A 27,123-nucleotide genomic window follows, 5' to 3' on the forward strand; every position below is an offset into this window, starting at 1 on the left:
TTCCTCCGAGACCTGTGAAACCAACCACCGCTTCTTTTCGAACTGCCGCTCGCGCAACGTCACTGGACAGCCGAACGCGCTCTGAGGAAAGCGCCAACCGCCAGATCGGTTACGTCAGCTAACAGACGCCTGCGCTGACTAGCATCGCGTTGAGTGATGGGGGGAGAAGGAGGGGCCATCCTACCCACCCAGAGAGAGCGAGGCCAATCGGGCTCTCTCGGACTCCCGACTACGGATGGCTGTAGCATCACCAGGGATCGAACTCGCGATCTCCTGATGATAGGGCCAACGCTTAGACGGTTGCACCACTCGGGAGCCCCTAAAAAACATTCTTGTAACACTTGATTTGGATTGCCCTAGTTCTGATACCAACCCTGGTCCTAATTCTGAGCCTAATTCTAACCCTAATACTGTTGAGAGTCACCTGAGCTTTACTAGATTTCTCATTAACATTTTCGAGCCTCTGTAGATACAGGCAATCAATGATGCGTAGCCTACTTTCCATTTTGGAAGCGTGAAAGAAGAACAGAGAGTTTCACAGTGTTTAGGAGGTGAAACTTTGAGTGATCTTTCACACAGTTCCGATGTCTGTAACTCAGTTTGAGATGCTTTTGGAGTTTCAGCTCCACACGTAATGAAGAGGCAAAAAAGATAATCCTTTTGATGTTTGTTAAAAAAAAAAAAGGTTTTTTTTTTTTTTTTTTTGCTGGGATGCAGCCAGTCAGTCATCTTGGTTGTGGCCATGCCAACACCAGAGACAACAGTGATTAGTGGAGTGAGTTGTAAAAGTTTGCAGAAGTCAAATAGAAGACGAATACAATAATGTCACGTTTTTGCCATCCAACAAATTGCATTTGGTGTGCCAGATTTTATGAGTTATACACCTGTTTAAATTCATTTATTGCTGTCTATATTGACCTTGGTGTTTTAAATCATAGACATATTAATTCAAAGTAAAGACATATTGCTCCTTAATTTGAAGTATTTGTATGGGTTTTATTGAAAACCAACATTACAGTACAGATTAAGAGACAATATATTGAACACCTCCTAAGTGAAAGAGAGAGAGAGAAAGAATGTGTGTGTGTGTGTCATTGGGTTGTTCTCTATAGGGGGAACAGAGGAGGAGGAGGGTCGATGAAGGGTTGTGACTCCTCTTACATCTCATCAATGGAGTGTGTGTAGTGAAAAGCCCCACTCTCATCACAGATTACACTACAAGAGCCCGGCTAACACTCCACTGCACACACACACACAGATCTACGGGACCAAGTAGTGCTAGATAGCTGTCGCTTACTCGTACAAGTGAAGAAAACCACTAACCTTTGTGCTCTTGTCAGCTCTCACTTTGTTGTGTGTGTGTGTGTGTGTGTGTGTGTGTGTGTGTGTGTGTGTGTGTGTGAGAGAGAGAGAGAGGGAGAGAGAAAAAGGGAGTGAATGATTCTGTCTTTGTGTGAGCGTTTTTGATTGCTGCTATGCTAATTGTGGCTTCTTGATCTATGAATCTAATGGGGCATAAAGAAAACTGCACACCAGTCCTTGCTTTCGCTAAACGTTTTAAACGCACCACACAGACACACACACACCCTCACTCTCATACATACACACACATTTATACGCTCATACCTTGTAACTGTGGTATCCTAGCAACTACAAAGCCGAAGGACAGCGCTTGACTCAGGAGAATGTATTTGGGCGTGTGTTAGTATGTGCGTGTACACGTGCGTGTGTGCATGTGTTTTTGCGTTAGCAGGGGTTGACATTGCCTATTGTCCAGTGCCCCTGACCAAAACAATTCACATTTTGGCCATTAAAAGTGCAGAGCCTGTGGGTCTGTGGGTCAAGTGCCACACATTCACAGATATCCATCATTATCATCATAAAAACAAGCACTTTCCGTCTTAATGTGCAAGATCCAGAGATTTAGTCGGACACAGAACGAATTACATCAATTAATTAATTATTTAGCAATGAATTATTCACCAGCTGTAATGTTAATGTTAGCTTTACATGACGGCAAGTTACAGCTGCTGTCTGGAGCCTCAAGCATTTCTTCAGAGTGGTTACGGTAATCTTTTCATATCTGTTTATTTCTGGCATATGTGTGCATTGTGTGGGTGGGTCAGTGTGTGTTACAGGCCTGCAAGGGCAAGAAATTTAAGGCCAAACTCAACCCACACCCATGACTTTAAGACCCGACCCATCTAGACGTGTCTGATACTGCTAAATCTGAAACCCAAACCCGACCCGAACCCACTTTCACTTAGAGATGGATCAAAAGCTAGACTAGGATAAACTGGTATTTTTGGTACTGGTATTGCCAATTGTATCTTATAGAGAACAGCATTAACTGTTAGCCCCACGGAGCTGAAGTTCCTCACGCTGCTGCTGCTACTTGCCTAACACACTTTACAGGAGTTTAGCAAGCAAGAGGAGAGATCTGCTGTGACTCAACACATCCCCCTCATGATTCCAGGTGTGATTGCGAATGGTGTACTAATGATCTTCATCCTTGGTTGCCAGAGATTTTTCAAACACAGCTACAGATACACGAGAGACAGCACTAGAGTGTACAACATTTATGTAGGAATATTCCTTCAAATAAAAACAAATCTAAAGCAGACCTTATGTGTAAGTGTGTGTGTGAGTGTGTTTGTGTGGTTTCTATATTTTGCCCACTTAACAAAGTGACTAAGTAATAGTAATACCGTGTGTCTTTATTTATATAGCAGTTTTTATTATAGTTACAAAATATCAAAGTATTTTACACAGGAATAAGGAAGTAAAGTAAAATTTTACTTTGGCAACTTTGGCCACACTTTGGGCAGCCCTGCTGTAAACAAAAATAACAGGACAATAACAAGCAGGAGACAATGAGCCACAATACTTCTAGACATATACTAGCCTGAACTGGATTCAAAACACCTATCAAGCTCGCATTCCTAATATTGTCTGGAATTCTGTTCCAGAGTTTAGGAGCTTTGTAAGAAAATAATCTTCCACCAACTCAGCTGTAAGTGATTCTGGATGTTTGTAGTAAGCCAGTCTCAGCTTCACAGTTTTGCCATTTGTACACATTTTGAGATGAAAGTGTTTTTTACTGGTGTTACATTTACCCCAACATGAAGAATTTCTTTAATAAAAACCTTATGATTGTTTGTTTTTTTTTTCTCTGAAGGCAGGTACACAGAGATTACTTATTGTATGACTATGTCTCCTTCTCTCTCTTTCTCTCCCTCAGTGTTGAGTATAGGTGAAGGGGGATTCTGGGAGGGCACAGTGAAAGGCAGAACTGGCTGGTTCCCTGCGGAGTGTGTGGAGGAGGTGCAGATGAGACAGTATGACCCTCGTCTAGGTGAGTAATGAAACAAACACTCATACGGACACACACTCACACACACGCACACACACATATTGTGCTCACATCTTTATGTAGGCTCCAGTTTCATTCTTGTTTCTGTTCATATCTCCTCAAATGCCCTGTTTCAGTGCTGTCCTCTGCTTTGGATGCTTGTAGTGGGATTAAACTGTCCAGGCACTAGCTGCATTAAATATTCAAGTTAAATACTTTGTGAGTGAGGAATATGGAATGTTCCAACACTCTTTTATAGTGCTAGCATCTGACCAGTGCTACACAGACTCATACAGTATCTTACTGTAAAAAGCAGGTTAAAAGGGAAAAGGTGATGAATTACCTTTGAGCAAGACTTTAGACTTGGAGACCTAATTTTACTAAACAATGCAAACAGTCCCCTCAGAACTTTGTAACAGCTGACTTTTAGCATGTGTGTGAGAGAGACAGAGAGATCTTTTGATAGATTCATTTTCTTGAAGTGGATTAGAATAGAACATTGACTGTGCAGACAGTGCAAGGAATAAAGTGCGTAACATAGCAACAGCCAATCTCTCTGGACAACGCTTAATTGTAATTGCTCTTATTGTTCCTTTAGGAAACATCTTCTCCTCTCTGTAATCCCTCTCCCCAAACTGCCAAATCACTCTCACACATACACACCTTCGCATTCTACAAGTGGGCTCATGTGGTGCCTACATAACTACCTAAGAACAGATTTCTTTTGAAACCCAGACTGTTTCTTTCATGATGTTCACATCAGGTCACACCAGCTTGCACCTATCAGACCCAATAAAAATTCATTCTTTCATCCTTGAATGCATCTGAAAAAGAGGAAACTAAAAAAACAAAATTAGATGTAATAACCTACAAATGTTTAACAGTATTTGTTTGTAGATTTTGCCTTTCCATGCCCATAAACACATTCTGTCATAGCAGCTGTTGCCAGTTTGGATGTTGGAAAAAAAACGATGGACACCCAGGAACAGTAAAAAAGGCCCCAAAATGTCTGTTCTTCGTGAATTTTTAGCGTAGCAATAAGCATAAAACAATCAAGCTGGCGCACAGTAGGTCTCTTTCCTTCATAAAAGGCCCAGATCTAATGTGACGTAAACTCTATCCATCCACTTAAAACAGACACGGATCAAGCAAAGGTACTGAAGTCAGGCAGCATTTTTCCTCTTTCTTCAATTAGCTACAGGTCCTAAAATAATATTCGAATTTGCACAATATGGGTAAAATCTACGATTAGCAACGGTGTGATTTTGCTCTGTGAGCTTATATATTAACTTTTCTCAGTTCATTTTTTAAAATTCTTACAGATGAGGATATGTTAAGAGAACGTTTCTACAAATTCAGTATTAATTTTAAAAGAAAGTTTAACTCCCACTGTCTTCTTAATCACCAACCTCCATCAGACCTGCTCCTTCAGTGCTTTTTGTTCTTCTTTCTCTCCCTCTCCTTGGCTTTGTTTAGTACCACTTTATGTTTATTGAACTCAAATTTCCAAGAACTCAAAGCTTAGTGAGAGATCAGCCAGTTCACTGGCAAAATCTTCTCACCTGGCAGGAAAAACAACAAGTGCTGAACAATCCTGTGACTACTACTGATTGTTATAAACGTTGTTTTCAATAAAACAAACAAAAAAATGTTGCAGATAGATCTGTGAAATACATCCTTTATGATGCTCTGCTCTACAGGTATATAGGTTTTAACTCATTAGTAGGGAGCTGTGAAAAAGATCAATTTTAGATGCATCCAGAATAGTGAACAAAGTAGAAGATTCTTTACTGAATGATAAACCTATGTAACATTGAGAATGAAGATATAATAAATTAACATCCAGAAACGCTTGTATTTGATGCATGATCAATCTGAAGCTTATCAGACTAATGAAGAAATTACATGAAATTTGAAATAAAACATATTGAAGTACCTTGTGATGCTTAGCTCATAGTATTTCGATATACACTGTATACAATACAATACAATTCACACTCTCATGTTCCTTAAAATTTACATTTAGAAATAGTTAGCTTGTCAGCTAGCTAACACTAGTGTTATGTAGCCTGGCAAATGAATAATAGATTTGCCACCACTCTAATATTAGCGCAATTACAAGACCAAAAAATACATGCTGTCTGTCCTAATAGTGTGCTCTTTCAGACACATACAAAATAAATCTCAATGGAAATATTTTATTAATTATTTTATTAATAACACACGTTACATTTAGTGATTGGTTATAACCAATTGTAACAAAAATAAGCTGTATGGGATTTTTGTGTACATTCTCTGAAGCTTGTCCAACCTGGCAACAGTAATTTGTGGGCGGGGCATCGGTCAGTCATTAAGCATCTTTAGGTTATGAACTCTGGAATCCACAGTATAGTTGTGTAGTTTCAGTGCTTTTCTCAGTGGGTCCTACACACACTAATCATAGAGAGCTGTGATTTCAGCACTCTGGACAGTTCAACTCTCTGTGGACGGCACCACTGAGCGAGCACTCTAAGTATTAAAGGGGAATTCCACTGAACACTTCAGCTCTAAATATCTGCATGCTCACATCATGAAGATGTAAACAAAGCCAAAAACTGAGTACCAAGGTATAATTGTTCACAGTGGTGATGATAAGAACTAGACATCCAAAGAGTTTATTGACCTTTGTGGTAATAATCTCTAATAAACACAAGAAATCAGTTAAACAACAAGAGTCACAATTGAATCTCCCAGTTAGTAAATGTTTACTTAAGAATCACAGCCGAGGAGTAGCTGCTGTTAAAAACCCAAAGATCTCCACCTAAAACGTGGACTAAAATAGGTTAAATAATCCACAGAAAAGGTGTTGGTCCATTTTATTGGTCAGTGTACCAAGAAGTTAATTGTTTGTACCCAACATTGATATGAATAAACAAGAGAGTGTTAACATATATGCCTAATAAGAAGAGAGGAAACCCATATATAGTCAAACTGTTCACCTTACTATCTGATATCTTAAGAGTTTGCTGGCCTGTAACTCTGAGATGGTGAACTGTGGTCCACTGTCACGTTAACATTTGGCTAGTCTCAGGATGAAGATCCAGAGATACAGATTAGATCTAAAAGTAAATACACATTAACATATCTCAAAACATCAAGGTCACACAGTTTGCACGTATACAGAGAGGGCATTGAAAGTTCACCATAGAGCACTGTTTGATAAACCAAATAAACTATTAATTAGTGAAATTACTATTTTTGCAGCCATACCCCAAGAGCTACCCCGCAGAAAGCTTTTACATAAAATGGTTATGTATATGGTGCCTGAGGTCTGAGGCATTGATTTATGATAGTTTTGATGACGTTTTTGATCTAAAATGTATGTTTAATATCCATTGTTGGCAGAGGGGAATGTGCAGAATGTCTTGAAATACTCTCCAAAGAGAACGGAAGCTTTCCCCACCCCAGATTTACTAATATTTTTAAGAGTTGTCAGCATTGTATATTGTTGCTTTTAATTTTTTTGCAGTTTTTCTGTTATTTAATTATTTATTTATTTTAGAGTTGATCTTTACAGTGTGTTAAATATTCATGATGAATGGACTAAAGGAAATAAACCTTGTTCCATTAACTTGAATTCAAAGATAAGTTGTTTTTTTTTCCTTGTCCTATAAAGTTGCTATTTTGGAGATACAAGGTTTTGTCACCACAACTACAAGATAAAAACATGTAGATTCAGTGGTGATTTTGGGTAGTAAGGAAATGGCTATACTGGAGTTGTACACATTGTGATCCCTGGTTCTTATCACCACCACTGTAAAGAAATCCAAGTTTTTAAGTCTCTCTACAGTTAAGCATTTTTCATCAAATCACTCTGATTTTTTTTGTTTACATCTCAGTGACTGAATTATGCAGACATTTTTTAAAAAACCTGCAGATTTCCTCTTTAATACAGAGTGGCTCTTTGCTCTTCACTCATTGTCACAATTAACTTACCCAAACAGGTTCCTCTGCATGCTTATGTGTGTGTATGTGTGTCTGGTAATCTAACTAACTCTGTGTTCCAAATAGCATGTTGTTTACTGTATACTGCATACTGCACCAGGATATAGTGTATACTACATACTTCTCTTCATAGTAGTGTACAGTATAGGATCCTGTATGAGACAAAAGCCGTGTACTGTAACACAAGGCAGGGACGTAACTAGACTGTCAACATCAGGGAGCTAATCAGACCGATCTCAAGACCCACCCCAGTTTCCTTAGCCCTCCAATCACTGCTCAGCAAGCCCTTGCTTGCCAATTGTCAGGTTATTAGTAGCACATGCTGACATATTTTGGTCAAAATATGTGTTTGATGACTTTTAAAAGACACCTGATATAATGAGAGAGTGAAGTGTTGTTTTCAATTGATGATTGCCTTAAACCATTTAAGTTTAAGTAGCTCAGATCATTTGACCATAAGTAATTCCCTGAACTGAGTGTGAACAAAACGTTTGTTTATTGATGTATACGCTTAAGAGTAAATCACTCTTTTGATCTTAAAATGATAGTATTTTGGACTTTTAAATAATTGTAACTTACATTTACTGCCTTTATACAGTTCTAGACACTCAGCTAACTCAGTTTCTTCCATTAAAAGCTAAACTAGACTATAATTCTAACAAATTCATACTGTAGCGCAGAACCTTTTTCGACAAGAATGGCTTTAACAACTGAACTTAATACTGCTCTGGACCATCTTGGACCAATACTGACAGTTCGGCCCAGAATGCAGAAGTGGTCTGAAGTGTCCAGAACCACACTCAGCAGGTGGGATCATGGCACCTCATCTTACTCAGCACTGATGTACAGTCAGTACTGAATGAGATTAGGCAAAATACTCTTCAGTCTGTAGGACTAATGCAAATGAATTGATCTTAACCAGCTTTACCTAAGTAACTAAGGATTATACAAAGAAACAGTACATGTTACTAGATTTCCATCAGTAAGTGTAACAGATGAGTAAAGTAGACCCAAAAAAATAATAGTTCAGTTGTTACATTTTACAGTGATGCAGTAAGAAACTCAGTAAACAAACTCCCCGTAAGACCTACAGTGAAAACGGATGAGGCATTAACATTGCATTGAGTGCAGTGGCATTTGGACAAATTATTTATATGTATCTATATGGGCAGCTCACATCAGTGTTACGCCCTGCTGAAATGATCGTGCTGCATATTGGGATGCAGTATATCACAAAGACAGCTCTGGCTGCTTACTGAAATATTTGGTCAAAGTAGTACATCATCCTGGTATCTTGCTGAACATGAATTGCTGGAGAAATTCATGTTGGTCACATACTGCATACCATTTACTACTTTTGGACACAACCAATTGCCAAGCAGTGTGCAGTAGGCTATTTTGAACACAGCCTAAATCCTGATAGTGAAGTACCCAGTACGTAACAGCAACAGCTCACACGTGCGCACACACAGAACTCAGGGTTTTTCTCTCTCTCTTATCTTTTCCTTTCTCTCTCACTCTGTCCCTCCTTCTTCTCCTTTTCTTTCCCTCCTTCTTTTACACTGTGTTTGAGATGATAGAGAGGGGCTGATTTGAAGGCGTGAGTTGAAGAACTAATTGCATATGAACAGAAAGTTTATACACAAGCAGTGGTTATGCGTTGTATTGCAGTGTGTGTGTGTGTGTGTGTGTGTGTGTGTGTGTGTGAGAGCTGTGGGGGAGAGCGAGGGGGAATCCGTGGTGCATGTCTGGAATCAGTAAATACGAACTTCACTGTAACAGCCCATACAAACCTGCATACCAATGCTTTACTGCAGGGAACTCCTTCTCTCTCTCTCTCTGTCTCTCTCTCTCTCTCTCTCTCTCTCTCTCTCTCTTTCTCTTTCTCTCCCTCCCCCTCCCTTCTTTCCTCCCTCACTCTTTCTCTTTCCTCCCTCACTCTTTCTCTTTCCTCCCACGCCTCACTGGATGACTCATTCTTCTATGAATCACCCAAATAGAGTTTCTTCTAAATTTAGACTCATTTAGAAGTTTGGGTGCAGAAACTCCCTCGCTTCTACTATTTCTACTTACTTGCTCTTCTGTCACTTTGTTCTCTCTCTCTCTCTCTCTCTCTCTCTCTCTCTCTCTCTCTCTCCCCCCCTCTCACTTCTCTCTTCCTGTTCTCATTCTCTCTCTCTTTCTCTTTCTCTCTCTCTTATTCTCTGTCCTTCTTTCTCTCTCTCTCTCTCCTCTTCTCTCTTTCTCCCCTTCTCTCCCTCTCCTCTTGTTTCTTCCATTTCTCTCTGTTACTTGCTCTTTCTTTTTTCTCTGTTCTGTATCTCATGCTTCTTTTTTCTGTTCTTTAGTTTCTCCCATTCTCTCTAGCTCCTCCCCTCTCTGATCCTTTCCACTGCTCTCTTCCTCCACTTTTCCCCTCAGTCTCTCTCTCTCTCCCTCTCTCTCTTCTCTATCTCTCTCTCTCTCTCACACAGGAAGTCCACATGAACTTGAAGACTTAATTTTTTTCTCTTTTTTTCACTAATACTTTGTAGCTTTTCCTGCAGCATAGCTACTCCAGTGTGTACATGTTCTTGCAAACGTGTAAATGTGTGTGTGTGTGTTGTTTTGATAGCAGATACTTTATCTTAACACAGGTTCAGCCTTTAAGCTGTAATTACAGAATCCTTTAATCCTCAGAGCCAAGAGTCTACAACATCTGCAGTGTACACACACACACACTCTTACTGGTGTGAATCAGATTAGATTAAATGACTGTGAGTAAACGATGTTGCCGTTGTGTGGAAATGTTTGAAGATTCAGTTTTAATTAGAATTACAGTACACGGTACACGTACTGTAAAATATTATGGGACAATTTACAAGCAAGCGTGTTAAAAAACTACTCTGCCATTTTCTTTCTCTTTTGTCTTTATCTAGTCCTCTATTTCTCCGTCTCTTTATCTCTCATACATACACACACTCCCTCTTAACTACTCTCTTTTTATGTGGGAAATGTTTTTGTTTGTGAGTGGCCTGCCATTGATTTTGTTGCTCTTTTATTGCTGTGCATTGTATGAGTGGTGAATTTAGTTTTTAGTTTAAAATGACTCAGATAATCAAGTCCTTGTTTGTGTGTGTGCACATGTGTACGTGTATAGAGTGTGTGAGCAAGGAACAGAGTGAGATTTGAGTGAGGAGGCTTCTGAGTAATATGGAGGTCTGCCAGCTGAACCCAGCTTAGAATGAGAGTGGAAGGAACAAAATGTGGAGAGAAAAGAGGAGTGAGGGAGAGTCATTTACACATACACACACACATACAGGCCCACATGGTAATAGCATGTGTCCCAGGGCCTGTGAACACCTGGTCGTTTCATGTGACTTGTATCTAGATTGTAACCTGATAAAGTTTTAATCACAGGCATTTACATGTCAAATGCATCTCTGATTAGACAGACTGAAATCTGATTTGCTAAATGACACATAATATGCAAATTAGCTCATATACTGCAACCTGCTGTGTACATATATGCTGTATACGCCAGTGTTGTTCCTCGTTTTTCCTGTTCTGTTCATTTTCATTTTCACAATCACATTCATTTCTCACACCGGCTTTACTCAGATGGCTGTTTTGATAATTAGTCTTCTTTATTAATAATTGTGGTTGTAATGTATGTTTTGTAAAGCTTAATCATTGATTAACTGTACATAGCCATGACACAGCTAAATCAGACAAGGCAATTATTGTAAACTTTTGCATCATTTTATCCAAATATTTTGTAGAATTGAGCAGATCCTTTATCCGAAACCACTTATAATGTAGGTTAATGTAGCATTAGGAGTCTAGCCCAAGGACACTTATATTGTTCTAACAGCTGGCACAGTGAGCAAAAAAACTGGAGCGCTCTCAATTTAATTATTGGCAGGTGTGAGCTCAGAGAGCGAGGTAATACCATGCCTCACAGGTTTTTTCAGGCATCATGCTCATGTTTCACCACAACAAAAATAGAAGAGAAGAAACGTATTTAAGAGGTGGAGAAAAAAAATGGAACTGTATGATGTTTACTCTGTGTTTTATAATACAGAACAATAATAAAACACAACAAAGAATGGTATGTTTAGCTGCAATATCTAACTAAGTTAGCTATATCATTCATGCTAGCCAGGTAAATTGGTTAATCAAATAACTATTTGCCTGTGATTACTGCTTAAACTACTGATGTTGCATTTAAAATATGCACATAAAGATATCCTAATTTAAAATAAAAAGGATTTACATTGAAGATTAGTAGCATGAAAACCCTTTTTGTAGTTAAACCCTGTAGCTATTGGAGCTACAGCTGATAGATCTGGAGTTTGTTTATGTTTTTTATTCAACATTCAGACTTGATGTTTCAAGTATAGATGTTCTGAAGGCTTTATACTACATTTGAATGCTCGCTTGCTGTTAGGATAAGGCATTACTGGTACAGCAGTGGAGTTAATGGGCATAAATGGGCATTAAACCTACAACCTTCTGTCTGTGAGGTGGTGATGTTATCCACTGTGCTCCATTTGAATGAGTTTAATAAACAGAAATGGCCAACACTAATGACTTTACACATGGTTCAGTGTTAGAGACTGTGAGTGGTGCGGAGTGGGAGTGGAGCTGTGTGATTTTGCCCAGAGCACAGAGCCACTTTTCGAAAAGTCTGAGCGTCAGTATTCTCTCACACTGAAATCTCTCCAGTACCATTCAATCAACCAGGCCAGTCCCTTTTTTGTATGACTACCTCTGTGTAACATGAGTGATGAGTGAAGTGCATAGGGTCATGTACATTCTTTCAAGACAAAAAAAAACTCAGTATTATAGAAATGAGTCATATGGAGTGGACATGTTCTCTTTCTCTTATTCTCTTATGCGTGAGCGAGGAGCGGAAAATAGAAAACCTGGAGCAGAGTGATTTTAGAACACTTTGACCAAGGAGCGGAAATGTCTGCCACTCCACTCCGCTCCACTCACATACTCTGGTCAATATGTGCCTGAGCTAAAAATAGGATGGCAAATTGTCACTTAATTACCAGATGTTATTCTGATACTGGACCAACAATGGTGATAATAATGACCTTTTTTTTTTTGCTTTCATCAAATGTCATGTCATATTGTGTAACCCTGGTATTGATTGTCTCTATGAAGATCCTCTATTTACTGGGTGCTGAGAACACACATACAAAAGCTTTCCGTAGGTGGTGATAGCACTGTCTTGGTGTGTGCTTGTGTGTGTGGGGCTGCATTAGGAAGGCAGTAGGAGGTAAAGAGCAGTAGTGACACTCTGCTGTCTGGGCTATTAATAGTGCTAAAGTGTATTCCTGTCCACTGCCCTGCATTAAAATAGCATCCAGGCAAAGCATTGCTCCCCTTCTCTCTCCCACTCTCTCCCTCTCTCTCTCGCCACCCCCCTCGGCCCCGCCCCCTCTCTGTCTCTCTCCCTCTCTCCCTCTCTCTCTCCCTCTCTCTCTCTCTCTCTCTCTCTCTCTCTCTCTCTCTCTCTCTCTCTCTCTCTCTCTCTCTCTCTCGCTCTCGCTCTCGCTCATTCTCAGTCTCTGAAGGATTTTGGGCTTCCACTAGAATAGCAGTGAGTAATTCCACTCAAACACGCACATTCTGTCTGTGAGTGACGCCTTAACTCGCTGGGGCTATTTTTAAAATTTTTTTTATTTTAGTTTTAACAGAATGAGAGATGGAGTGCAGTATAAAATCATAGGTTTATTTTTAGACCTTTGTTTTTATGAAAAGTTAGTGAGTAAGACTGTCATTTCATTGATGTTTAATAACAGTGGACATTTTTTTACTTTTATTTTTACTTTTTATTTTCTCCTGCTCTCACCATAAGTTTTCATGAACAGAAAGTAATATTATAATGTTTTGTGGAAAGTATGCATTTAACATTACAGACAAACAGCAGGAAATTATGATGAAAATACAAATACATGACAAAACAGCCAGATAGCTCTCTTAGCATCAAGTACATCACCCTAGAGATAAACAACACAAGACCAGCTTGACCCTGTCACAGCCAGCCTGTTCAAAAACACAACAGCATTCAACAAACAACACTAAATATATGAAATCTCCAAAATAAGACAATGACAGTCTAGCAAAGTAACATTCCAGTAGATACAGACCTTTAGCCACAAAGGTAACAACAATGAGAATAACCAAAATGCATACAGAAGACTATTATTATTATTATTATTATTATTATTATTACTACTACTTCTACTATTGCTTATTGATATGTGAATTATCATAGAGTTATGAATCTGCTTGGGGGATATTCACTAAAACTGGTCTCTGTCCTATTTGTCCACTTATGATTAATTTTTTTTAAAAAAGAGTTCTCTAAAATGGATTTAAAACTTTTTTGTGAAACCTGGTAAGTGAAGCTTTAGATAGGTGAAAATGTGACCAGTGATTTTAAAGCAACTTGGTTTTTTTTTTTAGCCTAGTAACAATGTGTTTTCTGTAATGCCCTAAACTAGTAGTTTCTGCACTGCTGATTGGCTAAGAGCTGTGCACTGAATCTGAACAACAGTTCGGAGTCCTTTCCGAGCATTGGCACAAGCGCCCAGGCACCACAGACACCAAGACCATGTCGACAGCTTCTAGCTGAAACTCACATTCACTTTTTTCTCCAGCAGGTTTTACAGACGTATCAACTAAAATTATGTGTTTAGTATACAAAATATATAATTAGGTTTTGCTTCATTTTTTGCTTGAGATAAAAATATTTTGTGGAATGGATTGCAGAGTCTTAGCACCCCTAACCTGGACAAAGCACCTCTGATGTCCATATCTGAAATTTCTTGTGGTTTAAATGTACTCTTCGCTTGTGTGAGCACACATCTGAAGAATTTTTTCAACTCAATTAAATCATATGATCAAAAAGTGAGTTCTTGTCACTTAATTTGTATTAAATGCAGTTCACATGCATGGTCGCAGTTTGGTAACATCAGTACAAATTCTGTGGCTTTTTTCCTCATTGCACTAAATGTAGTCGCTGGACATGAATGGGTTAATGACACCTGTTCCATTTTCACTATAGCATCACATATAATTAACCCTTTAAAGCTGTAGTTATTCCAGCATAATTGTAATTTAATATTGATTATTTTTCTTCTGTCATGCATTGAAATTATTGGAAAAATTCTTAAGTGTTTTAAATCCATATCACATTTGGGTTCATAGTTAGAAGAGCAGTTATTGTCTTACGATTTGAGTTGCATATTGTGTGTATATATGTAATATATATCTATTTTATATTGAAGCAAACAGAAGTCAGAAGTGCTAATTTGAACCCGTTACACAATGTAGATGAAATGTAACATAATTTACTGTATAACTAATATATAGTTAATTAAAAAAAAATATATATATATATATATAAATATGTAACTGTATCGACAGCAAAACTGACAATAGTAACTAGACATTTAGAGGTTAACCTGATGCTACTGATAGTGAGAAACTCTAAAAACGTGTTTTGCTTAAAGACTATTTGTAACTGCTCATCTTTCTACTGTTATTCCAAATTCAGACTGTCGGTGATGTGAGAAGGAAGCCTTCTGAAAACTAACTGACAAGCTGTGCATGTTCACTGTGCAGCATCTGTCAGCATCACAATATTATGTGTAACTGACTGCAAAAGCTTTTAAAATAAAGATTAAAAGCAGAGGAGAGGATATTTTGTGCCTTTTTTCCTCACTCTTCTTCCCCCGTTCAGTCGTTCCCTCTCTACTCCTCAGCCTGATGGAGCGGGTTTGATGAATTGCTCATTCACAGACATTGCCATAAAGGCAAGTGAAAAATATTCCAAAGCTATAGGCCAACTGATTGCTCAGCCATTCTGATATTAAATGATGTCAGAGATTTTATGAAAGTCTACAAGACTGACATAATGAAACATCCATTTTATACTAGTGGTTCTGTGGGTAGTTTGATAGTTAAATAGAAACAGGTCAAAAATTCTTACTGCAGCGACCCTTTTGGATTAGCAGTTTTAATCCCTAAAACTGCAGGAGCCCATACCTGTATACATACTTCAGTTTTTCACCTTCATAACTGTGACTTTATTAGTAGTTGTTACCAGTGCTTGGTGATACATTGTCTTTACCAGAGTACCGATAATAGTCTCATACAACAAGATTGATTTTTTGTTTTAGCAGTATTGATAAAAAACAAACATGCTCAGTGTTAAAATTGTTTCAGATTTCAGAAGTCTCCTTTTTGAGGATGTGTTTGTCTGGTTGATATTAACAGTACTGTTAAGATCCATTTGATGTCATTTTAAGAGAAACAGAACAAAATGAAACAGTACAATCAAAACGAACTTTTTGCACAACTTACAAGCACTCATGAGGCATGGATTCATTCACTTTATTATTGCAAGCTTAAATATTTTCTGATTCTGTGAGATAATTGAACAATAAAATGAAATTGAATTTTATTGATGTTGCCCAGCACTAATAATTAGATATAATAAGAGAGTCATAGTCGTCATCATCATCATCATCGTTAACCGCTTAGTCCAGATAGGGTTGTGGTAGCAGTTGGGAGAGCAGAGAATCCCAGATGACCCTGTCCCCCGCAAATACCTTCAGCTCATTCCCGGGGACCCCAAGCCGCTCCCAGGCCAATTTGGAGATATAACCCATCCAGCGGGTCCTAGGACGACCCCGGGGTCTTGTTCGGTAGGCCGTGCCCGGTACACCTCCACCGGGAGGCATTCAGGGGCATCCGAATCAGATGCCCGAACCACCTCAGCTGGCTCCTCTCAATGCGGAGGAATAGCGGCTCTACTCCGAGCTCCTCCCGGATGGCCGAGGTCCTCACCCTATCAAATAGAATGTAGCCCGCCACCCTGCTAAGAAAGCTCATTTCCGCAACTTGTATTCGCGATCTCATTCTTTCGGTCATTACCCACAGCTCATGACTATAGGTGAGGGTCAGGATGTAGACCGATCGGTAAACAGAGAGCTTCGCCTTATGGCTCAGCTCCCTCTTCACCACTACAGTCCGGTACAGCAACTGCATTACTGCTGCTGCCTGTCCCAGCCTGCGCTCGATCTCACGATCCCTCTTTCCATCACTCATGAACAAGACCCTGAGATACTTAAACTCCTCCACCTGGGGCAAGTCCTTTCCCCTTACTGGGAATGGGCATGCCATCCTTTTCTGGGCTAAGACCATGGACTCAGACTTGGAGGTGCTGATCCACATACCAACCACTTCACACTTAGCTGCAAACCGCTCCAGTGTGCGCTGGAGGCATCCATGTGATCCAGCCAAAAGAATAACATCATTTGCAAATAGCAGAGACGCCACCCTCCGGCCTCCACACATAATGCCCTCCTGACCCTGGCTACTCCTTGACACCCGGTCCATGAATATCACAAACAGGAGTGGAGACAGGGCACAACCCTGGCGGAGTCCAATGCTAACACCGAAAGAGTCCGACTTAATGCCGAGTATACGAACACAGCTCTCACTCCGGGCATACAGAGATTGAATGGCCTGGAGTAATAACGCCTGCACCCCATACTCCTGGAGGACCTCCCACAAGATATCTCAGGGAACACAGTCGTAAGCCTTCTCCAAATCCACAAAACACATGTAGACTGGGTTGGCAAACTCCCATGCCCCCTCAACAATCCGTGAGAGGGTGAAAAGCTGGTCCGTTGTTCCACGGCCAGGACGGAATCCGCATTGTTCCTCCTCAATCTGAGGTTCAACTATCGGTCGAAGTCTCCTTTCCAGCACCTTGGCATAGACTTTCCCAGGGAGGCTGAGCAGTGTGATACCCCGATAGTTGGCACACACTCTCCGGTCCTCTTTCTTAAAAATAGGGACCACCACCCCAGTCTGCCAGCCCAAGGGTCCTGTTCCCGAGGTCCATGCAATATTGCAGAGGCGTGTCAGCCACGACAGCCCCGCAATATCCAGAGCCTTAAGCATCTCCGGACAAATCTCATCCACCCCTGGTGCCTTGCCACTGAAGAGCTTGCCAACTACCTCAGTGACCTCCACCAGGGAAATGGAGCTTGACATGCCAGAGGCCTCTGGCCCTGACTCCTGTGAGGGAGGCATGTCTCCCGGATTAAGGAGTCTCCCGGAGGTGGGAGTTAAAATCATTCCGAACAGGGGCCTCCAACAGTCGTTCCCAGCACACCCTCACTATCCGCTTGGGCCTACCGGGTCTGACCCTCAGTCTTCCCTGCCATCTGATCCAACTCACCACCAGATGGTGATCAGTTGACAGCTCAGCACCTCTCTTCACCCGAGTGTCCAGAACATATGGTCCCAAGTCAGATGAAACGACAACAAAGTCGATCATTGACCCAAGGAGCTCTGGTACCATGTACACTTATGAGCATCCCTGTGTTTGAACTTGGTGTTCGTTATGGACAGTCCATGCCTGGCACAGAAGTCCAATAACAATTCAGCATTCGGGTTTAGATCGGACAGGCCGTTCTTCCCAATCACGCCTCTCCAGGTCTCCCAGTCATTGCCAACATGAGCATTGAATTCTCCCAGTAAGACTATGGAGTCTTTAGGTGGGACCCTTTCCAGAACCCCGCCCACTTGCTCCAAGAAGGCCGAATACTCCGACCTGTTGTTTGGTGCATAAACACACAGTCAGAGTTTTCCTCTCTACGATTTTAATTCGCATTGAGGCGACCCTCTCGTCCACTGGGACAAACTCCAACTGCACTGCCGCCAGCCGGGGACTCGTGAGTATCCCCACACCCGCCCGGAGCCTCTCACCTTGTGCAACCCCTGAGTAGGAGAGGGACCAACTCCTATCCAGGGTGGAGATGAGCCCAACTATATCTAGTTGGTACCTCTCAACCTCCCGCACAAGCTCCGGCTCCTTCCCCCCCAGTGAGGTTACATTCCATTTACTAAGAGCCTAGGCCACCAAGGGCCCCCTTGCAATCTCCCACTGCCTGTACGGCACTGCACCGCTCCCCCATGCTAGACCTTGCGGGTGGTGGGCCCACATGTTCCCCCATGTTGCCTCTTCGGGCTGAGCCCGGCTGGGTTATGTGGGCTGCCCGGCCACCAGGCGCTCGCCGAGGGACGCTACCCCCAGGCCTGGCTCCAGGGGTAGGTCCCGGTGACCCTCACCCGGGCAGGGTACACGATCTTCTGTGTCCGTTTTTCATGGAGGGTTTTTGGATCGAGTTAGTCTGGGTCTTCACTCCAGACCTGTTTGCCCTGGGAGACCCTACCAGGAGCATATTGCTCCCGACAACTTAGCTCTGAAGAATTACTGGATAGTAGTAGATATAAATAGGTAGTAGTTACTGAATAATTCGTAGTAGTTATTGAACAACACATATTAATTACTAACTAATTCATGGTAGCTACTGAATAACACTAATTACTGAATAATTCATAGTAGTGACAGACTATTTCATAGTAGTTACTGAATAATCCGTCTTAAGATCAATAATAGTAAGTGAATAATACTACACATATATGCATACACATACACCTACACTGATTGGCCGCTTCATAAAGTATATCTCCTTGTATCTATACACTTTGTCCATTTTATGAGATTAATTTATCATATAGGTGCACTTTGTAGTTCTACAATTGCAGACTCTAGGTTATCTGTTTCTCTGTATACTTTGTGAGCCACATTTCACCCTGTTCTTTAATGGTCAGGACCCCCTCAGGACCACCACAGAGCAGGCACTGTTTGGGTGGTGGATCATTATCAGCACTGCAGTCACACTGATGTGGTGGTGGTATGTTAGGTGTTACGCTGGTACAAGTGGATCAGACACAGCAGTGCTGCTGGACGTTTTAAACACCTCTGTGTCACTGCTGGACTGAGAATAGTCCACCAACCAAAAATATCTGGACAGTAGTATTCTGTGGGCAGAATCCTGTGACCATGAAGAACTAGAGGATAACCAATACAATCTGTGCAGCTCCAGATGTGCTTTTGTTTCTAAAAATCTACAAGTTGGACCAACAAGGTAGACGTATCTCATAGAGTGGACTGTGAGTGGACACAGTGTTTAAAATCTCCATCTGATCCACTTGTGCCAGCGCAGCACAAACTACTATGGCACTACTAGTACTACTGCAGTGCTGAGGATGATCCACCGCCTAAATGATATCTGCTCTGTGGCATCCTGACCGTTGAAGAACAGGATGAAAGAGGCCTAGAAAAGTATGCAGAGAAACAGATGGACTACAGTCTGTAACTACAGTTTGCACCTTTATGGTATATGAGGCTGATAATATGGACAAAGAATGCAGACACAAGATGTTCTTAATGAAGTGGCTGATCGGAGTGTGTGTTTGTGTATATATGGCTAAAGAGTCTATCTGCATTATACTATATATGTGTGTGTGTATGTTTGTAAGTGTGAGGTCTAATAGCAGACAGCAGTGGTGTAATAGGTGTTGTTGTGTCTGAGTCTGTGTGCTGGGTTATAACTCATTGTCAGGGCTTGTAGCTCCACTGTTCTGGACTGATTGTGTTTTATCGCGTTGCTATGCCTCCAGCGTGACCATGACGGTATGTCTGATGAGATATCAGCCTGGCTGCAGCTCTCACTCACATGCACACAAACGCACACACTCACACTAACCACACTGTTATACTGGACCACCACAGTGTTGTGGATATTTACATATCATGAAGATATTCTAACCTGGAGACACTGTTTTCTAAACCCCTTGATTGCTAGGCTTGTATATAAGCAATCAGTGTAAGTCTATACTAGTCTATAATATTCAATAACTACTGAATTAATTGGAAATTACAATGAAACTAATAATTTATAGAGTTATGAGAGTAAGTAACTGAAGTTAATACTCACAAATGAGCCTTTGGGGTTTAAAGAGGTTAAAAATAGATGCCTGTTTGTTGTGTAGATGATATTTTGACTCACAGTAGTTCTCCTACTGTACTGTTATTAAAAAATAGGGTAAGAAGTTCAACTCCATTCTTGGAGAAATAAGCAGATCTCATCTCTTCATCTCTTACTGTGAAAGGAATATTTCCCTAGTGTACTTAGTATCACCTCTCTAAGGTCCCACCATTCATAATCTCCCTTTTATTACTTCCTAAAAAATGGCAATCTCACAGTGAAAAATGGACAAATGCTCGGTCTGAATCTGACCGGCTAATCCGTGCTCACATCTCCACACAAAAAGTGGGTTGACTCTTCACAGGGCAGCCAGGGGCCACAGAGAAACGCGTGCACGCTGGGAGGAGGGAAAAAAGGTAGAAAGTGTGAGATTAAGTAAAAGTGTGGATGATGGAGGTTGAGATAGAGCAGAGAGAGGCTGAGGGGAAAGAGGTGATGCAGAAATCACATGAGTATCAGCTCCCAGTCTGAACACTATTATCAACCATGGAGAGAAAGCAGCCGCCACCCCACCGCTCTGACCCATTTACTGCAGCCTGTGTGTGTGTGTGTGTGCGTGCGTACACGCAAGCATATGTGTACTTTGTTGTACTCTCCTCATGGGGACATATTACAACAATAGGAAAACTTAAACAATCTTACAATGTGAGGACGTTTGCTGGTATCCTGGAGGAAAATGCATTTATGCACAAAATACAGCTTTTATTTTTAAAAATAAAAGTGACAATTTGCTAGTGCTTATTTGGGTTAGGCCTAGGGTTGGCATGTAGAGACTGTGGTAACCCCTATAAAGACAGTAATACAAGTATGCCTGTGTCAATGTGTGTGTAGACAAGATATATTAAAAACCCCCTCCAGTGAAAATCAAGTATTTAAACTTGTTAGCATGTGCTTGTGGTATCTTTTATCTGCTAGGAGACACACCATGAGCGAAATAATAAGTAGTCAACACCGTGGCTGAGTATTTCCACTTTGAAACTGCAGTGCTCCAATGGCGGTCTCAAAAAGAGTTTCATACGTCACAAACCTAAGCAACCAATCCCGTCCGCTGACAACATGAGGCTTTCCATGTCATTAGCTTAATAATAAGGTGTAACAAGATGTATCAGAGTCAGGTGTAGGTCTAGCTAGTATTTATTTTGTGTTTTTTGGATGCAGAGTTAAAGGAGGAAATGTGAGCCTTTATATGTTACCAAAAGATCCGAAAATCACAGAAAAATAGGTGCAGTTTATTTGGAAAAATCAGACTGTCCCAGCCAAACGCCCTGAGAAAACATGGGTTTGCAGTAGCCATTGTTTTTTAAATTTTTACTCAAAAACAGAACTTATATTTAAACTTGACACTGGTCCATCCACAATGAGTCTGATCCATCCAGTAAGTTTTCTTGAGTTTTATCCGTTGACTCTACAAGAAATCTACGAAGCTGAAGTCAGCTTCTTATTCTCCGGCTTCTTGTTTGAATTTTCCTGTTCCACCTTAAATGGTGCGGAAGTTATGGGAAAACAACAAGAAGACCTGAGGTGCCAGAATGTAACTGCTAGACCATTTAAGGTGAAACGGGAAGATTTTAACAAGAATCTGATAAGTAAGTAGCTGACTTCAGCCTAGCAACAAATCTGCAAGGTGCTTGATAATGTTAGACAATGTTTGCCTTACAAGGTACATGATGATTCATGTCAAATGCTGACAGGACATTTTATATGGTTTCGGCTGTTGACGAAGAAAGTTAGGGCAAGCATTACTCAAAGTTTGTCAGATAGCTAAGCCTGCTGAAATAGATGGTGGCTGTATTCATTACAACAACTCTGAAAAAAAAAAAAGTCATGACTTTGGGATTGTTCACGAAGAAAGTGTGTCATGAATAAGGTCGTCCTCATAAGGTACTACTACAGTGGTGTGAAAAAGTGTTTGCCCCTTCCTGATTTCTTATTCTTTTGCATGTTTGTCACACTTAAATGTTTTAGATCCCCAAACAAATTTAAATATTAGACAAAGATAACACAAGTAAACACAAAATGCAGTTTATAAATGAAGGTGTTTATTATTAAGGGAAAAAGAAATCCAAACCTACAGGGCCCTGTGTGAAAAAGTGATTGCCCCCTAAACCTAATAACTGGTTGGGCCACCCTCAGCAGCAACAACTGCAATCAAGCGTTTGCAATAACTGGCAATGAGTTTTTTTTACAGCGCTGTGGAGGAATTTTGGCCACTCATCTTTGCAGAATTGTTGTAATTCAGCCACATTGGAGGGTTTCCAAACATGAACCGCCTTTTTAAGGTCAAGCCACAGCATCTCAATTGGATTCAGGTCAGGACTTTGACTAGGCCACTCCAAAGTCTTAATTTTGTTTTTCTTAAGCCGTTCAGAGGTGGACTTGCTGGTGTGTTTTGGATCATTGACCTGCTGCAGAACCCAAGTGCGCTTCAGCTTGAGGTCACAAACAGATAGCCGGACATTCTCCTTCAGGATTTTTTGGTAGACAGCAGAATTCATGGTTCCATTTACCACAGCAAGTCCTCCAGGTCCTGAAGCAGCAAAACAGCCCCAGTCCATCACACTACCACCACCATATTTTACTGTTGGTATGATGTTCCTTTTCTGAAATGCTGTGTTACTTCTAAGCCAGATGTTATTGGACATACACCTTCCAAAAAGTTCAACTTTTGTCTCATCAGTCCACAGAGTATTCTCCCAAAAGTCTTGGGGATCATCAAGATGTTTTCTGGCAAAACTGAGACGAGCCTTTATGTTCTTTTTGCTCAGCAGTGGTTTTCGTCTTGGAACTCTGCCTTGCAGGCCATTTTTGCCCAGTCTCTTTCTTATGGTGGAGTCATGAACACTGACCTTAACTGAGGCAAGTGAGGCCTGCAGTTCTTTGGATGTTGTTGTGGGGTCTTTTGTGACCCCTTGGATGAGTCATCGCTGCGCTCTTGGGGTAATTTTGGTCGGCCGGCCACTCCTGGGAAGGTTCACCACTGTTCCATGTTTTCGCCATTTGTGGATAATGGCTCTCACTGTCGTTCGCTGGAGTCCCAAAGCTTTAAAAATGGCTTTATAACCTTTTCCAGACTGACAGATCTCAATTACTCTGTTTTTCATTTGTTCCTGAATTTCTTTGTATCACAGCATGATGTCTAGCTTTTGAGGATCTTTTGGTCTACTTCACTTTGTCAGGCAGGTCCTTTTTAAGTTATTTCTTGATTGAGAACAGGTGTGGTAGTAATCAGGCCTGGGTGTGGCTAGGGGAATTGAACTCAGCTTTCCAAAGATGTGATAAACCACAGTTAATTTATGTTTTAAGGGGGGGGCAATCACTTTTTCACACAGGGCCCTGTAGGTTTGGATTTCTTTTTCCCTTAATAATAAACACCTTCATTTATAAACTGCTGTGTTTACTTGTGTTATCTTTGTCTAATATTTAAATTTGTTTGGTGATCTGAAACATTTAAGTGTGACAAACATGCAAAAGAATAAGAAATCAGGAAGGGGGCAAACACTTTTTCACACCACTGTATAGCATTAGTAAGACAAGGTTAGCTAATTCAAGTGCACATGGAAGGTGGAGAAAGTTGCTTTCTGGCTGAAAGCTGTGAAGGCAAATCATTATTTGTGTATTCATAGATCTCCACATACTGAAAGAAGACAAAGGTGTAAAGATACATTAAAGCAACGTGTAAGGCTTTAGGGGATTTTTTTGGGAAATAACTTCAAAATGTGTAATTTTGATGAACAGAGAAGTTTTTAGGTCTTTCATTGATGCCTAGAGACGGTCTTTAATTGTTGTTTTTGTTGCTAAATTTTTCTTGCTCATTCTATTCTATTCTATTCTATTCTATCCTCTTTAACTGACCTATCCATGCTCTGCCTACAAATGCACTCTTTCTTAGAGTATATTAATTTAATTAATCCATTTCTAATAATATTTGTTTTGCTTGAGTGACAGGGCACAATGTTAGGATACAGGGGCGTATTTTTTGTTTATTTGCTTGTTTTTTGTGTAAAGCTAACATTAGAGTGGTGACAAATTTGTTCCCCTAGTTTATATTAGCTACAACAACATACGCAGTTGAGTTCTTGAGTCTCGTTAATAACTGGCATTGCATTTTACACAAGTAAACCCTACTAATATCCTGTCAGTTGTGACACTGCTTCAAATAATGAGCCTTTCATTATAGAAAAAACCTTCAGTGTGAAGGACAGAACTGCAGTGCTAGGCACAGTATTGAAGGTCATCAGATAGAAGATTTTTCTATAATGAAAGACTCGATATTTCAAACTGTATTGAACTTGATGCTGCTCTGAGCTGCAGGAGAGCGGCATCGCAGTGATGACTGTGTGTGGCCATAACAGTTAGCAAAATTGACCAGCCGCATGTAAAGTTGGACACAAAAGGTGGCAGGTTCTTACGCTCTTAAAACTAATGATGCCAAAAGAGGTTCTTTGGAGCGATAGAATAGGAGACCTAAATTTGGTTCCTTGTAGAACCTTTTACTAGATTCTTTCTTAAAGAATATTTTTTGTAAATGAGATGTGAAGAACCATTTTACTGTGTAACCTCGGTGTAATGTAAAGGTACCAATTAAAGGTTTTTCCTAGAACACTGTGCCCAATCCAAGACTCTAGAAACTTTAGAAACCTTTATTTTTAAGAGCTACTAATCCAGTAGGGAGAATGAGGAAAATTACAACTCAACTGAAGAAAAAGGTGCAAATATATGCTCAACTAAAAGTATACACACACAAAACCATCAGCTGGTAAGTATGGGAGATGGAAGGTGAAGTGAGAGGAATGGAGAGTTAAGCCGATGTGTCAGACTTCAGCACTCTCATACTGTGAAACAGAACAAAAAAGAGAGACAGGACTTTGTCCTCCAGCCAAGGGCACTCAGCCCAGTGTCAGGCCACTGCTCAGAGGCAGGTCCCATACAGACAGATGGACAGCAAACAGGTAGCCTACATCTAGACCATGGCTGTTGAAGACAATCAACTACTTTATTTTCAAACATTTCAAACTTTTAACTGTCTCCGGTTTGGCTTTGTTGTATCTTCACAATTATGGTACAATACAATATCTATGTAAGTATGCACAAAGAACCTAGGGGTGGGTTATTTTGATGGATTTCTGCTCTCCTGAGTGTTGAGTGTATAATGATTATGACAGGCCTGGCTGTGTGTATTATTCATGTTTTGTGTAATTTTGAGGTTTGGGCTTTTTCTTTTTGTACCTACCCAGGCACTACAGTTGAACAATAGCCAAGGTGGCTAAACTGGCACATTTAGAGAAATGTTTATTAATGTGCATTATCCCTGTAAATCTACACTGAATAAAGTAACAAACTAACAAACTTTAGTTTCTATGCTGATAGATGCTGGATGTACTCAGGATTGCTGCTGCACTTCTATAAGTTACTTAGTAATTAAGTAGCTTTTTGAGCTGTTGAGCTGCTTTTGGACTTTTTTTGGAAAGGAACTTTTATTTGAGTCATTATTTCAAAATTATTTCAACAGTACTTGAGTATGGGTGTCTACCTACTTCTGCATACACTCACAGTTACAGACATTGTGAGGTTTATGAGGCACATAACTTTAGGCTACTCTACATCTACCATATGTGAATCAAGACTGGACTTTAATGGACCAAGAACTCATATAATGATGATTTCAGTTTAAAGAGACATGGAGTTCTAGAAATATGACACTAAATTTCAGTGCTGCTTGGCAGTCATTACCTGCTTTGACTTGGCTGGCCATGTTGTGCTCAGGCATTTGGTGTGAGTTTTAATAAAAATCTGAAATTTTGCAGACTGCACTTCTTCATCCTTTAATAAGCCTGTGAGTCTGCTTTGATTTATAGATCTGCTCAAGCTGGAGCATGTGAGATCCATCTGCAGTATACTGACTGTTCCCAGAATCTCACACTAACTCAAAGGCTCTTCAAGGTCCGAGCACTTCTTATTACAGTGATAATGATGATGTGTGAGCTGCTTCATGTATCCTCCATTGCAGGAAGAGACCTGCAGATATCAGTCTGGGAAAGAGAGATATGCAGTTAAGGAGTGGTACGCATCTTTAGCAATCACGTTATTACTTTCCTTTTGGTGTACTGTTTGACCGTAACTGCATATGTACATATTTCTTTCCATAGTGAGTTAAGCTTGAATCACATTTGCATTCAATTTACAGGTTGAAGTCAGCACTTCCTACTTTTTTGCATTTGTTTCGATGTCAAGGAAAGATAAAAATGTGGCAAAGTTCCCTGTCACTAAATAAATAGGCTGTTGTGAGTTTCATGCAACTTAATTTCCATGCAGCTTGACTGTTGCACTAAGCAATTTAAAATCAAGTGACACGCTGCATATTTCATTACTCCACTATTCTGCCAAGTTAGCAAGTTGTTTTTTACACATCATATATTCCTCTCTATTATTTATCAATCTGTGGTTCTTTGCTGTGTTTTCGGCTTTTAATCCTGTTCTGATTTGTTTATGTTAAGCCTATGAAAGTGTCCATTATGGTTGTACTTGATTTTTTGCTCATCCTGTCCTCGATAAGAGTTCATCGAGAAGCGCATCTCCATCTCCCCTTCTGTATTCACTTTCATGTTTTGGTTCCCAAAGGAATCTGTGGTCTGTGTAAAATGTGGGGCATCAAGAAAGGAAAAAATGGATCTAGCTACAGCAGGCTAACAAGAGAAATAAACAGTGGTACAAGCAGCTGTTTAAACAGCTGGCTGGTTAACACGAGCTGGTTACAGAAACGTTAGCTTTCAGAAACTCACACGTTTGTGGTCATGGCTCAGGAAACTGACAAAAGGTAAAACTACCAGCCAAATCAGGAGGATCCCTTTTTCAGTCATCCAATAAAAATGTTTTCTT

At 40.4% G+C, this 27,123-nt stretch overlaps 1 protein-coding gene across 1 annotated transcript in view; it reads left to right on the forward strand.

The window, feature by feature from the left end:
* shank3a (SH3 and multiple ankyrin repeat domains 3a) overlaps positions 1-27,123 on the forward strand; it is a 378,305-nt gene that overhangs the window by 307,247 nt on the left and 43,935 nt on the right. The window contains exon 15 of the mRNA XM_036585771.1: positions 3,242-3,355. Within this exon, the coding sequence (XP_036441664.1) occupies positions 3,242-3,355 (114 nt within the window). The remainder of the gene's footprint in view (positions 1-3,241; positions 3,356-27,123) is intronic.

The sequence above is a fragment of the Colossoma macropomum genome, unplaced genomic scaffold, assembly GCF_904425465.1.
Source record: "Colossoma macropomum unplaced genomic scaffold, Colossoma_macropomum, whole genome shotgun sequence".
Taxonomy (NCBI): Eukaryota; Metazoa; Chordata; class Actinopteri; order Characiformes; family Serrasalmidae; genus Colossoma; species Colossoma macropomum.